Source organism: Epargyreus clarus, unplaced genomic scaffold (assembly GCF_041222505.1).
Source record: "Epargyreus clarus isolate Ecla_fem2 unplaced genomic scaffold, WU_Ecla_fem_2.2 ptg000029l, whole genome shotgun sequence".
Lineage (NCBI taxonomy): Eukaryota > Metazoa > Arthropoda > Insecta > Lepidoptera > Hesperiidae > Epargyreus > Epargyreus clarus.
Window position 1 is genome coordinate 2554911 of NW_027332235.1, and position 16058 is coordinate 2570968.

The 16058-nt window shown below is 35.5% G+C and overlaps 2 protein-coding genes across 3 annotated transcripts in view; one reads left to right on the forward strand and one right to left on the reverse strand.

Moving 5' to 3' along the window:
• Positions 1-11561, reverse strand: part of LOC140754395 (bridge-like lipid transfer protein family member 3B) — a 28001-nt gene extending 16440 nt beyond the window's left edge. Inside the window, exons 1-7 of the mRNA XM_073089401.1 lie at positions 11393-11561; positions 10156-10357; positions 2529-2639; positions 1871-1948; positions 1584-1688; positions 964-1090; positions 307-467 (exon numbers count right to left, since the gene is read on the reverse strand). Of these exons, the coding sequence (XP_072945502.1) occupies positions 307-467; positions 964-1090; positions 1584-1688; positions 1871-1948; positions 2529-2639; positions 10156-10357; positions 11393-11436 (828 nt within the window). The 5' untranslated portion in view covers positions 11437-11561. The remainder of the gene's footprint in view (positions 1-306; positions 468-963; positions 1091-1583; positions 1689-1870; positions 1949-2528; positions 2640-10155; positions 10358-11392) is intronic.
• A 390-nt stretch (positions 11562-11951) lies between these two features.
• Positions 11952-15418, forward strand: LOC140754490 (uncharacterized). 2 transcript variants are annotated; one of them, XM_073089513.1, is made up of 4 exons: positions 11952-12347; positions 12509-12996; positions 14337-14556; positions 15276-15418. In XM_073089513.1, exons 2-4 carry the CDS (start codon positions 12545-12547, stop codon positions 15330-15332), a joined length of 729 nt encoding a protein of 242 aa, XP_072945614.1. In that variant the 5' UTR covers positions 11952-12347; positions 12509-12544; the 3' UTR covers positions 15333-15418. The 2 variants fall into 2 exon arrangements, with proteins under 2 accessions (XP_072945614.1, XP_072945612.1); XM_073089511.1 differs by having other exon boundaries at positions 11952-12121.
• The last annotated feature ends 640 nt before the right edge of the window (positions 15419-16058 follow it).

A 16058-nucleotide genomic window follows, 5' to 3' on the forward strand; every position in this document is an offset into this window, starting at 1 on the left:
TAAAAGGGGCAGTTGCCCCCTACCCCTCTCCTTACCAAAAATAAAAAAACGATCTTCTCGTATCAACGGCAGACGATTCTATTAGCTGTCATCTAAGATATTAATAAAAGCAAAGATCGCGCAGTGCAGTCTGTCAAATTGCATGCAACGACTGCCCTCGGCGGACTAGTTTTTAGGAATGCCCACCCTATGAAAACCACAATGTAATAATGTGTGACGCTAGTTACTTGTTGCGTAGTTCTTTGATCTCAGGGTCCGCTAAGGGAGCTAGAGATCCGAGTAGTACGTTGACAGTAATGTAGTTACCTTGTGGGCAGCCTTAGCCCTAGTGGCCTGTTGCGTGGCCCTCCGCACAGGGTCAGCTAGGGCAGCGGCACAGGCGAGGGCCGCTCTCAACTGCCCATCGGTCAACGCCCACGCGAGCGGCTCTGGACGGAGAACGAGACGAGATCCGAGGACTGCACAATCTGTAAAGAAATTACGTATTTTTAAAACACCACTAATATAGTAGAATTGGTTTAATGCACTTGGAAAAACCAAACGGTTTGACGATTTTTTTTGAATTTTATAGTCCTAAATGCATAAATATAACATTCAAGGGTTTAAGGAAGATTTTAAGCAATGTAAAATAACTCTGCGATTTATAAGAGTTTTACAATGTGAGACCCAACAAGTATTCAGTACTACTAGTACTGAATACTGAATCTCATGTTAAAATTTTAATATAGTTTTTTTTTTTATCTTGCATTGATTTTTTGCGGTAAGTAATGATATATTAATGATAACTGGCCCGCCATTATCTTACTTATATTGTTTTATAATACTTTATATCTCGATATTTATAAATGACCCAAAGTCCATTTCTCTGTCAATATCTGATACTACAAAGTGTCATTATAAACACCACAACATTTTAAATTTGTTTATAACATTAGATAGTATACGTTTCCTGTTTACACAAACCTGATAAGCGTTTCTTGATAACGATGCGACAGTGCGTGTTGCCGAGTAGAAGGCGCAAGGGGGGTAAGTTGGCCGCGGCTACACCGTGCGCCTTCGCCTCTATTCGTGCGCTTTGCCATTCCAGCTCCTGTAATCATATTAAACAATTTTTAAAAATAATTCAAAACAACATAAAAAGTTCATCCTAATCCGGCCCTGTAACATTCTGTCCATAATAAAGTAGTTATTATACCCACTTTTTCTGTTCCTTTAACAATATAGTTATTCTTCTTCAAAAAGTTCTTAATGTTTTATTTACATCTCATAAAGTGAAATATATACAATTCTAACATGATTGCAAGATAAGGTGGTACAACTTTCCGTGACTTGTCTTTGGGGGTACCACCTTACTCCGTAAAACAGCAGCTTTGCTTTGTTTTATTTTAATTTTTAAAATGAGGTAACGCAGATAATTATACAAGACATTTGAATTCTGTCTACAGAAGTAGCAACGCGTTTTTAGCTTACTTTCACAAAAGTCTTATTTAAATTGATACAGATATCCATGAACGGCGGTAACTTTCGGCCATCAGATGATTCAATCTTCAATTTGTAAAAAAAACAAATAGATTACGTTTTACCTTAAATATTAACAGTTGTCCCGTGTCGGGGGATTTGATTCTAGTCAGTCTTAGGTCACCCTTCCGACCTTCAGGCGTCCGTGACTCTACCGTCACTCTTGAGATCTGCAAAATTGGGAAACAAATATTTTATCTGTTACATTAGACGCGTGTGCCTAAATTGCAATTTTATATACTTCCTTATATATACTTCTTGTAATTTTATAACACGTACAATATACATGCGCACAAAGAATCATAAATAAAAAAATACAAGTGACAAATTAAAAATAATATAATTTCAATACCTGAACACTACTGGTGAATGCATCACATTTAAATTCTATTTGCACTTGATTCACAGCCACTGAGATACCGTCTATAACCTGAAAAAAAAATACATGGAGTATATATATTTTTTTCTTATGTATTTATTTAATAGTGGAATTAATGTTAAGCAGATCAAGTGCCCATTCTCATCTTTACTTAATTTCAGGAACTACATAATCGATACTTTAGATAATTTACATTGTAAATGTGTTACAATAAATGTTCAGTAATAAATATGTCAAAAATATTAATGACCAATTTGTTGACATTTCTATGAATTACATGATTTCTTGATATTTATCTTATATATGAAATTCTCTTGTCACAATGTTAGTTACCGTACTCCTCCGAACCGGCTTTACCGATTTTCACCAAATTTTATATGCATTCAGTAGGTCTCAGAATCGGCTACTATGTATTTTTCATACCCCTAAGTGATAAGGGTTCACCCTTAACATTTTAAAACGGGTCAGCTAGTATACTATATAGACATCACTTATAAAAAACATACAACAAAATTTAAATAATATATCGCCAGTGTGCATCATACGTTATATCTGGATTTGTGTACTTGGTTATTACATGACTTATGAAAACATAACTAACAAAATTTAAAGTGAAAAACATTATCAGTACCTTATGAATGTAGCTATATTTCCCGGGGATGGGCATAGAGCCGCCAGCCCCAGGGTTCACCACCCGGGGCTCCATGCACACCTCCAACGCTATGTGCACTTCGTCCAGGTTCTGTTGACAATCATTGAAGGTGGTAGAAATATTTGTGGATTGATTACATTGGTAATTGCATAATATCGTTAAGTAGTATAATAGTATTAAGTCGTTGTCTACTAATTGGATAGCTTAGTGGTTAAATCTCTGGCTCTCGGCAAGTCGTAGGTTCGAAACCCAGGCCTCTTTAATTTTTCAAATTTAGAAATTAATTATCAGTTGCTTAAAAATAGGAGACCTATCTATGCCTTGCAGATAATTCTAATGGGTTGATGCTGACATATCTAAATGAATTGCGGTAAACTCAAGCTTTAGTCACCACAAAAATAGCTAACCACAAACAGGATAACTGAGATCATACACGCGTTCTTTACTAAGCTAGAATCGTTTTAAATACGATTTTAATTTAATTTACAGTAAAAGCGATTTAGACATTAACGTTTTAGTAACGTATTGTTCTTCCTAGTTGTTTTAGAAAATACTTCATTTGATGTCCTTATCATATTTGATATAAATATTTTTCATGCACCCTACATATATAATATTAAGTCCGCTATCTGAGGGTGGATGTTTTGGTTTGGAATGACGTCATTAAGCTAATGATGAATTAACAGACAAGCCAAATGTGTAAACAAAATTTTAGCTCAATCGTTTTGGATCAACTGGTTTAATTCAGTTGCAAGAATTGATCCTCACATTCAAAACTACGCATGTTAAAAATGAAACGGCTTAAGCGATTATTAAGAGACTTTTACGCAGAGACGGAGAACTTCGCGAGACACGATATCTTTTAGCCGGAAAAAACCGGACGAAAATGTGTGAGGTTTAAATTGTGCACAGGTATATCTCGCCTTTCATAAATCACGCGAGATTTGAACAGTCATTACTCGTACCGTTGCCAACATGGCGCCATATTTTCCGCGTAGAGTACGATCGCCCACGCTAAAATAAACATTGTTCGCACGTGCGATATTTCGGGCGCTCGCTTATAAATACCCGGAATTAATTTGACGTACCTAACCAAAACATTTTATTTTTCAAGCAAATTACACGTTTATTTGCAGCTTCTATTAAGCTTAGTGGCTAAGTCGATTTTTATTCAATAAGCGGTGGAACCATTATGGTCCGATCCGAGTTACTACGACCGCTAATAGCTATTTCTAGCCTGAAGCAGTTCTGCGATTTAGTGGAAGGGTGTGGATGCCGGCTGGCTTGCTTATGAGGTTACCAGCTTAGTCCGCAGAAGTGACAGCGTAACTGACCCATCGACTTCAGGTCGAACCTGTTCTATAGGCATGGGCGGCAGTCACAACTTACCGTCAGGTTGATTGCAAGTTAGTTTGCTGCTTTAATCCAATAAAAAACTACCGGTATAGCAGATAACAACAGACTGTCAAGACGAAACTACTAAAGGTTCCGCGTCTATCTTAATAAAATCAATATCAAAGTACGTACAATATTTTTTTTTCAAACAATCGCCTATATATATTTCTATTGACATAATCCTTATAAGCAAAATCGACTATCTCTAACGTCGTTTCCATCAAACTTGGCCTTATTGCTCGCATTGTTTGTGACATATATCTAAGCCAGTGAAGCGCGCTAGCCCCGCGGCTTATGTACCTTGTAATTGATTTACAAAGTTAAGCAACTTCGGGACTCGGGCGTGGTCGGAACTTCGGGAGTTAGGCGACCGTAATGGCTTCGTAAATTTTATACACGTTTCCGTATTTCAGAGGGCACGTGAAGCCTTCGTTCCCGGTGAATAGTAGTCAGTTGGCAAAATCTAAATATAAAACTCAAAGGTGACTGACTGACATAGTGACCTATCAACGCACGGCCCAAACCACTGGACGGATCGGGCTGAAATTTGGCCTGCAGGTAGATGTTATGACGTAGGCATCCGCTAAGAAAGGATTTTGATCAATTCTACACCCAAGGGGATAAAATAGGGGATGAAAACATTACTTCGTAACGCGAGCGAAGCCGCGGGCAAAAGCTCGGTATTATATAAAGTTACGTTCCCGTTTGGATAGTAGTAAGTTGGCAAATTTATTTTATAAAGTAACATTCATCATGCAGCAATCTGGTGGTGATCGCCCATGGACATAAAGAACAGGCGTTCTACTTGAAGGCGATCACAGATACGTGGTCATCCCTGAGGACTAAGACTGTTGGTGGTTGTTGTTGTTGTTATTGACATGTTGAACATCCGGTATTTACACCATTCTAGCGAAACCCCAGAACTAATTCACACTAGAAATAAATGTGACTGTGGTACCTGGTTCTACTACCTTTCCTTACAAATAACACCTGTTTGCCACTAATTCGTACCTTCCTCCATTCATCACATAAGAGCAGCTTGATATATGTTTCAGACCTCCAGTTAGGGGGAGAGACATACTCAAAACATAAAGGAGTTTCAGCTAGCATCTCAGTACAACACTACAGAAGCTAATCTTACCGACCTCACCTTGTAACGAAATAATTACTAACAATTACGTTGTTTATTCAATACAAGGTATAATTACCGTAGTCTGTAAGCAACAAAGCAGCGGGTAATGAAGATCAAGGCTGCCTAAAGTCGGCCACGCGAAACTAACGCGATGAATTATTTACTAAATCAACTTATAGGTACATACTGTGTACTAACAGGATGTGAGCGATAATCTTTTTTTTTTAAAACAGGGGGATACCTTCAAAAGGTATCCAATGCCGTGTGAGCGACACGGGGTTATGTGGGACTCTTACCGCACTAAAACCCCCCCGGTGGCCGTCCTCGGCGCTGCGTAGAGGGCTCCGGGATCTCCAAAGGAACGCAACTGGAGTCCTCTATGCGCGTTGCCCCGTCGGGCTACACCCAGGTGAGCGTGACGCTCGCCACACCGTCTGGTGTGCACAACGGTATGCGACCACACATACCGCCGTCCTTCCCGGGGTCGCTGTCCGGGCGGTTCGAGCTCCCACTCTTACGACCCGCTACCCCGGAAGCCCCTTTTAGTCGCCTCTTGCGACAGGCAGGAGATACCGGAGTCCTATTCTGGTCCCGGAACTACAGGGACCAAGCGAGAATAACCAAGTGGTTGAAACTTGGTCTCTCGATCGAGGGGTACTAGGTTCAAATCCAAGACCTCAAATTTCATTAAGGCATCCAAGACTTTTCAAAGTTATGTGCGTATTAGAAAATTCATTATCACTTGATTTAACGGTGAAGGAAAACATCGTGAGGAAACCTGCACACCTGAGAGATTGCTAACTTAAAGATTAAAGCTTTGTGAAGTTTACCAATACGTACTTGGCCAGCGCGGTGGACTATCGCCTAATCCTTCTCTTTCTGAGATGAGACCCCTGCCCAGCACTGGGACAGTAATGGGTTGACGACGTTTGCGTACTAACAAGTAGACACTTATGCAATTCTGTTTGTTTTGATTGTGACGTCACATGTGTAGCAAGTTGCTACGAGCAACCAGCACCCTGCCAGCATGGCGAGCTATGACCTTGACCGTCTATCATTCTGAAGTTTGCAGTCATTAATGCCTTGCTTTATGTGAAAAGTTAATTTTAACGATAAGGGTTTAGAGTACTTTGTACGTTATAACATAGACTTTGAGTGCATATATACATATGACGACATGATGACTCCCGTGGGGTAGTGGTTATCCTGGATTTATGACGATTGCAGGTTCGATTCCCAGTCGTCGTGTTTTTTTTATTTTTCAGTGTCAGTGGCATTATCAATATATTTAAGTGTCCGTTATTAATAATTATAATTCTATTCAATGTTTGTTAACCAAAGATCGGAATATGACAATTTCTAGGAGGCAGAATGTGGTTAAAACATTCAAAAATTTATTACTAAAAAGATCATTCATCTTACAGTGTAGAAGCTGTTTACACGCTACTAGTACTACTACTACTACTACTACTTACTCTTATAAAAAAACTAATAAACAGTAAAAAGCAAGCTAAAGTTAGTTTTTTTTTCGTAAAAGGACATATTAACATGTGTTATCATTCTATCCACTGATTTTTTTTAATGTTTTGCATCACCTCTAAAAATAATTGTACAAAAGGGTAAACATAATGCCTGATGGATGATTTGCCTATCGTCATTTGACAACTCCTGCCTACTAAAAAAATTAATCCGATATTTAGTAGGCAAACACTTCATAGACTGACGCTTATTATATGATACCTTAATAATAAGTATGATCAAGTCTCGCAGTCGCGCGGGAAGCACCTCGATGCATATTTAATACACAGATATTAGGTACTCGATATATTGCTTATTTACCAGTTCATCGGGCTAATAAATTGTCTGGCGTGTTATCGATTATCGTGTGATAAGGAGTGCCTCCGGTTATTTATAGTAAAATTACTTAGCTCGTTAATAACGAAATTTACATACTTCATAACTTGTCATACGATATTATAAGTATAGAATACTCTTAATAAAAAATATTTAAATTAGAGAATTTAGACACCGAGTACGTGTTTCTAAAAGAGGATATAATTTGAAAAGTAATTAACGTTTAATTACCCATTACCAGTAGCTAACCTAACCAATACCAGTAATTAACTTTTAAGTACTTTATATAATTTATCTAATTTCACATGGACTTTTCAGGTATTTAGTCCCAGAATAAAGTTGAGTTTAATAAAGTTAAGTTAAAATTAAGTTCAGTTTATCTTCACATCTCGTTCAGTTACGAAGTAAATAAAAATATGTATATAAACATGTTGGCCCCGTGTGACGACTCGGGCGTCATTTGGCTGAACAATGGATGAGTGGTATGCAATATAATTAATTATAATATAACATAATTTGAAACGTAAATCGTATCAACTTTTCAAGACGTTCCATCTTTATCCTTGGAATTAGCAACGAACTTGTATCGATTTCAGGTACGATGACTGTCATCTAATTTCATACAGAAATGTCCATGAGCACAGGGTAAGCATTAAGGCTACATGCTCTTTGGTAGATTATAAGAATATTTTTAACATTTACAAATTCACTAGACAAGACCTCTGTAAGTTATTAGGTCAACGATTAAAAGCTTCTTTATATCCATATGTACCTAACCCCATGCACTTACCCATGGGATTTAAATAACCCTCGCTAACACGCAACAAAGTTTAACTAAACCAGAACATAATATATGTAGAAAGGGCACGTTTACTTAGGAACAAAGGAAGTACTAACGTGTAAGTAAAATCCTTCAAAGGTAAGATTAGGCTTTTCATTTAGGATTACCCACAAGCACTGGCTAGGTGGAGCATGAAGACATCTATACATATTACATAAACATAAAAACGAACATTGTAAAGTAGTTATTAAAAATCCTTTAATTAAGTGAATATCTGTATATGTACTACATATATACAGTTATATTTTATACTATTAAAATATTTATATTTATTTGCACCAATGACCAGAGGGCGCTTACCTCGGGCAAAGAATTAGCTTAGCTATTCAACGAGGTAATGTCGCCAGCGTTTTGGGGACTCTACCAAAGGACAGCAATTTGGATGAAGCTTATTATATTTAATTAATTTTTCATACATAACTATTTTAAATCCTGTTTTATTAATAATTTTGTATTTCTATTAGGTTAATATTGTAAATAATTTACTACGAAAATAAATAAACTATTTACTATTAAATACTTAGTAAGATTAGTAGACTAGTCTAGAACATAAAATTGTGTACAATATTTCTTTATTCTCGTATCTAAGCACTAAGATAGGATTTTTGTAAATTGATTACCCGCGGGGGAGAAGTAATTTAATGAAAACCTTTGGGGCACCTACTATCCATTACTAACTTGAGGTTAGGCATAAATCCTATTTGGGGTTACTGTTGCAGCGAGAACTATTTACTATCGGGCGAACTGAAAGATCCTGTTGCATTCTAATTTTATAAAGAAAGGAATTATCCTCAAATAGGCCTTCAAGAAATTACATTTTTGTATCCTTGACGCACCGTATCATGAGGCTGAAGCAAGAACGTTTGCTTAATAAGCTTGATAAATTGAATTTGCGTATCTTAACATGATGCGGGTTACGCGCCACTTTTGGCTACGAAGGAAATGTAAGAACGTGTTCACATATGCTCACGAGTATGAGTTTTGTACATGTGCAATTGATTAATTAATTTAAGTATGATCTCAGACGCGTAGCTTCAAGATGTTTTGTATTTAATTATGTACATCTATATTTTATATGTTACTTATGCGCGTAATTATAATAAAAATCATGCAATTTTTTGCCTACGTATTATAATATTGTCTAACATGTGATTAAAACTCTGCGTCTCGATCCGATCTCGAGGAATCCGAGATTCGAATCCCAGGCATATATCTCTGACAAATGGCTAAGAAAACATCGTGACGAAACCGGCATATCTAATAGATCTTAAAAAAAGTTCTCAAATGTATGTGAAATCTACTAATACGCACTTGACTAGCGCGGTGGTCTACGGCCTAATTCTTATTCTTGAGGAGACCTGAGCCCAGCAGTGGAACAGCGATGGATTGACGACATTTGTCTAACACGGAAGTTTCCGGATTCACTTCGATTCTTATCGTGTTTGGTAGAAATCTAAATCACGTATTTAGTTTTCTGTTATTTCCATAGCATAAAAGACGAGTCCTATTCATTAATATTCGTAAGTTTAACTGTACAGAGTACAATGGTTTGTTTTTGTATCATGAGTCACTGTCGCAACCAGTGGACAGTATCAATAGGCAAAAGCATTGACCTTATCAATTTGTTTGTCTGGCTGCATCGTATCATTGTATTATAATACAACAATATTATTTTTCCTTACAATTTTGTGTAGGTATTCAATCTTCTTTAAGTGAATACACTTCCTTATAATTTTGTTTATATTCAATCTTCGTTAAGTGAATACAATTCTTAAGATCATAGTGATGTTCAAATATTCCTTTTTGTACGTCAGATGAATTTTCAAAGTATAATATAATAAATTGAAACTTAAAGAACTGTAATGAATTGTTCTATTGTAGTAGAATTAGAATGATTAGCTATTATTTATGTAAGACCCGACAATATGTGTCATCTAAGGATTAATTTATATAATGAGTGAGTAATCAAATTAACATGTGCAGAAACAAATTTATCATAACTCATTGTTATTGAATTAAGTAGAACTTTACTTTTGTTGGAAATACTAATTGTGAGTTTATAAAAAAATTCTCAGAGATCACAAGAAAAAAATCGAAATCAACTAATCCGCGCCAGCCAAATTCCCTGAAATTACCTATTATTTGTAATCGATTTATCTAATTTTTACCTACCAAAGATTTGACAATATTTAAAATGAAGAAATTGTCAAATGGTGGTCTTAGGTAGGCAAAACATTCGATAGACTGATTATTAATAACGGACATTACACTTCAACCCTTCTTACTCATAGAAGAAACATGACAAAAATTACAACAACAGATGATACTCAGTATCTCTTACAAGTGCTTAGCAATAAGACAAAAATTAATACATAGTTACATACCAACATAATAGGAACGGTCTTCAACTTGGTCCATTGTATTCGGAAGGAGGCTCTATTGCACTTTGCCGATGTCAGCCTCACCCAGCCCGGAAGCTCCAGTAGATCTGTCAGCAGATCTTCATCGAGGGTCAGATCTTGGAGCTCTCCAGCTCCTCGGAGAGCAGATAGGGAGATTTGTTCAGGTGAGAGGTTTTTGGTAAACCTGTAAAGGATTTGCTTTGTTAGTTTTGACATTGGTCATAAAATTGTATCATCAATATGACTCTTTTTTAATTCCGCATAAATTACTAATTTATTAATTAGTGGTACATTATTAAATACAATAGTAATTACATAGAAAACTTTAACGTAGAATGTTTAGAATGCTCTTTGTAAATCTACTGTGGCAGCGCTGCTACTATACCCTTTTCTAATTTATAACAATGTTGAGTATTGCTGTGTTCTGATTTGAAAGGTGTGATAAGGCAGAGATACTTTTTAAGGCAGACGTTCTTTAGTTATCAGTGTTACACAGGCTTATGTTCATTATTGTTCACAAGTGAAATGAACAGGAATATCAGAATTTTGTTTTTACTTTTGTATATGCCATAATATGCAACATAAGTAAAATTACATATACTTATCGGGAAGTGCCTCTATTTACCAATCAACCCAATATTAAAGAAACTTAGTTCTTATGGGTAGCTCAGTAATATCATTTATTACAACCCACTTCTAAAATTGCAATTAGGACAACATTCTCGTCTTCCTGTCTGTTTTTTTAAATTATCTATAATAAATAGGGCAATGATAAACGTGCGAGTGAAATATTCATGACAGCTAATAATAATTCTCATAACATCATATAAACTATAGTACAAATTATAAATTTATCCAATGAAAGTTCTCAATTATTTGTACTGTACAATAAACTTTACTACAATATTTAATTACAGTAGATAATATTGAAACAACAAACTCCGTAAATGTTTACATTATGAAAATCACATTTATATAGTAAAACAGCTGTGTACTTATACAAAACTGTAGGTACATAATCAAACTATGTTAAACAATGATAAAAAGCTTAATACTATCTAGGTTAGTATACGTATTAGGGAAGATATAAGCAAGAGGTCAATAAGAGACCAATATAGGACGGAAGACGAACAATACATCGATACTACAATAACTTATTAGCAGTCGTGCTAATCAGAATAGCGAGAGATAAAATTAACATAATAATTAAGAAACGTACCGTGATAGGTGTTTTAGCAGCTGATTCTTTATTATAGTAACCATTTTGGCACCGGCTTAGGGGCCGGGTTTATTCAAATAACGCGGATTTTATCACAAAATCATTATTTTACTTGAATAATTTTCTATGGCCTAGCGAAGATATTTTTCTTTCTTTGCCGTCTGACTGAATGAATGAATGAATGGCGAAATAGAATGAAATGTCAATGGAACGTCAATTCAGCTTTGACTTATCATCAAGGTTGCCATCATTTGGTTATTTTACCCTTTATATTTAAATAATTCATATCTTTTTCTCAAAGTAATAATCATAGTAATATTTTCTGATGATTGCTAATTTCGTGATATTTATTTTTGTACTTTTTTCTTTAACTTGTAGTGGAATAATAAATTTAATCAAATCAATCAATTTAAGTAAGTATAGTTAATAGGATTTTTATATTAAAATAGGTAGCTATTGTAATTGAAAAATGCTTTAGACTAATATGTACAAGTTAAAAATATGACCTAAAAAGGTCTGTAAAATTTTCTGACATTAGACGATCAGTCACGTAGAATGGAACGTACAAGAAAATGAATGAATGGCGCGATATTTGTTTGGCTGTTGTTATGAAAAATTATTGATTTTTGTGACAGTGATAAATTGCTCAATATAATAATAAATATTCAATAAATTAGTAGAACAAATCAGAATAAGTAACATAATAAATGCTGGCTGCTTATGGTCAATGTAAGCAAATGTGAAAGGTTCTAAAAACAAAATAATATGACGCGCATTAGTCAAATAATATTTTCGAATGGTAGATTGTACAAATAGTTTCGTATTTGTGCCTTAAATCAACAATTTGATACATTACTACGCTAGTAGTACTTTACCGTGCCTTACTATTATTACTGAGTATTTAAATGTAATCTTGATACTTGTAAAAGAAGCTTTGTATTGAAATTTTTATATTGTAAGTAGTTATTTATATTTCTTTGTAGATTTAACAGATTTAAGTAAGTTTATATCATACTTTTAAATTAAGAAGTAGATAAAAAGTATATTATATACAGTAGAATTTTATGTACTTAGAGTAGAAGTAGCCTGTAGGTACTGATTTATTTTTAATTTTAGCTACTGTACCAGTCTTGCACGCTTCTGCACAGCAAAATGTCACACAACGGTACTAAAGTAGAGAGATATGATTGTCTCGACACCACATACACGTGTGGTGAATCTAATAAAAAGAAAAAACAGTTGTACCAGGAGGAGAATAACAACGAGGTCGATGAACTGTCGAAGGAGTTCTCCGAGATGGGGTGCATAGTGGACGCTGTGAAACGACCACCAAATGTGTGTATTGAGACCTGTGTGTACGAATCTGGGTCTGATAATGAGAAATCACACTCACACGAGAATGATGATGTACACTATTCAGATGAGTTTGAAGAAGATAGTGATGTTGAAGAAATAGAGGTCCATAATAAGTCTGCACATAGTACGAGTAAAACTGAGAGCATCACTGTGATACAACCGTGCAAGTCCTCTGTCAAATTGACCAAAAGTCAGTCCTCCATGTCTAGTAATAAGCCACCTTCATTGTCTGGAAGATCTGATTTTGGGTAAGGAATTTGGGTACTAGTAGGTTCAAAGTAGTAATACTCATTGGTAATAAGTAAGTAGTAAGAGTAGACCCCTATATAAGTCATCCCAGTTTTTTGCTTAATGTTATCAAAATATGTACTGACCAAATATATTAAAACTGTGGTGTAAAAGCAAAGCATCATGGTCATTTATGTCTGCAATAGCTCATGTGGCAAGCTCAATTCCAGGGCCTGATTAACCCTTATTACCTTAATGGGGGCGCGCCAAAATTGTGTCTTTGGCACTTTTAATTTCATGCTAGTAAACAAAGTCAAAACGAATATATTACTTTTGAGGTCTATCGTAACGATGAGGGCGCGTCTTCATAATTAGCCTAGGGCGGTCAGAACTCTTGATCTGTCGTTGCTCAATTCCATTAGATTTGAATGAAGTTGCACTCCACCTGATGGCCCTTGAACATCTGCAGTCAATTCCATATAGAAGAAGAGATCTTACAGATTGGCTTACAATATTTCAACTTCAAATCACCCTTCTGTAAAGTTACAATATTGCTTACTATAGATTGCCTTTCAATAGTCTATATATAAGTTAGTTTTACAGTCGAATGAATAACAACACTTTAATTACTAATAGCTCTTTAATCACTTATTGGAAAATTACAGATTATGGTTTATTGATTTAATACTATTTCTGTCTTTCACAATATCTAGAAACATATAATTACATATTATTTTGTTGCATTACTTATCATTATTGTTTATATAATTAAATCCAGTCTATATTAAGTTAATTAGTCTATAATAGGAATAATTTCTAAGAATCAATATAATTTCTACTATAAATAATCTGTTTATAAACATTGCATGTATTGCGTTTAAGTTTCCACATATTAAAATAGCAATATGTCATTCATACTCAATATTATTCATAATTCGATACATGCTTGATTGCAGCTCAACATTTCCATTTTGACAATTTTTTTGTTGTTGAAGTAGCATATATGCCTGCATACCATCTGATGGTAAGTGGTCACTGCCAGCTATGGACATTTGTGATCAACTCCATAGAAGCTGATCCCAGATGTGTTGCCACTCTTGAGGACTAAGATGGTTATCTCTTATGTCGTTGTATCTTAGAGGTGCCAATTCATTTATGTGCTTTTAGTTTGACATTAACATTTAACACATCAATCCAATTGGGAATTGATTACAGATGTCTCTGTGTGTAAGTGAACACGCTTGTTGGGTTCTTTAAATCTTTGAATTTTTTTTTTGTTGTAAAGTTTCGACCCCCGCAAGATATGCAAAGACTATGTAAATAACACCAAACTAAAGAAATATTGTCTACGCAATTCCAGGTCCGTATCAGTGCCTTCAACCCGACGTATAAACATGTCGTTCACGAACGAGAGGCTACGGGAGATAGAACGCCACAACCACATCCTCCTGAACAAGATCCTGAGCGCGCGGAACAGCAGGAAGTCTTCCATACCCGCGAGGGATCCGCCGGTCAAGCGGGTGCCCCCCGCCGCTGTTCACAGGAAACTACAGCAGAGGAAAATAGACCATGATAATATGGTAGGCTTTAAAATTACTCTTTATATTATACTCAAAGTAACAGAAGCATATAAAAAACGGGCAGCGTTTTTACTTATTCTTTATTCGCAATCGTAGGTGTTCTTTATTATATTGAACTCCTATTACTACGGTTTTATGATATACGAGTAGCAGACGAGCGTGCAGTCCTGATGGTAAGTGGTTACTGCCGCCCATGGACATCTGTAATCTACCTCAGATAGGATTAGATATTCTTGCCACCGTCGGCCACAGATGCGCCGCTACCCCTGAAGACTAAGCTAGAACGCCTCGGAAAGGTATGTCTCACTTACCACCTGGTTTGAAGACCAGAACACAGCAGCATTTAAGACTGCTGTTATGAAGCAGAAATAGGTAAGGCGGTGATGCCGGCGGAGTCAAACCACAAAGGGTACCTTCATGGTATATGGTGTATTGTGGCATATGGTGTAATTTAATTAATTGCTCTTCTATTCTATTGTACTTAAAATCTAAATATTTTAAAACTGAAAACTAGTGCTGAATATATTGTAAATCTATTTCGAATATTAGTACTGCATGGATTCTTAAGTTGATATTTTATTTGTTGGTTGCCAACACATAACATACATAATACATAAGGGCATAAGATACTCATACACTCTGGATTGAAGGACCATTATTCTGAAGTTTTTTAGATTTTTTTAAATGTAATAGTAATGTTTGGTTATTTTAACTTCCAGATCCTTTTAAAGAAAATCCAGCGAGCCAAATCATCAGCCTGCAGTGTACGTCGTTGATATATAAGCCGCGTCCGGTGCGCGGGCGCAACTCCCAAATTCACTTTACGAATGATCTCAAATATATTTTATATTGCAGTTTTAAATCTGTTTTTTTATTTACAAGCTATAATTAGTCTTTTATGTACTTGTTTCATATTTATGCTGTTTACGACAATGTGTATTTTCGGAACGACCTTCCGATTTTATTATCTTACAATTAAGCGTAAAGGGCAAATTTGTGAACTATTTTGATCTGCCATCTGGTTTTTTTGAAGGTTTTTGACACTATGTTTTTGTATTTTTGATCATGAGTATTTTTAGGTATTTACTTTTCGTTGAGGTTTCATTGTAAGTATTAGTTTATTAGAACACTAGGATTTTTGGTATTATGTGTGTGAGAAGTACATAACACGAGTACACAAACACCTAGACTCGAAAAAAGAGATCGAAATTCGTCATAAAGATTTCTGCCTGGCCAGGGATTGAATCAGGAACGCTCGGTGTGTCAGGCCAGTGTTTTGTTCGTTCCGCCACGTGGTTTGCACGTTGTTAGTTGATTTTAAGGACAAAACAGATGTGTCAGCGTTAGTGAGTATGTATATTACACAAACAAGTTCATAGGTCGACTATAATCATTAGAGTTATAAACAAGCCCTACAGCGAACAGTGTAGGTAGGAAAAAGTAACATTTAAAGATAATAGGTAGGTAAATAACTATTTAATTTTCTGTAATTTATTTTCTAA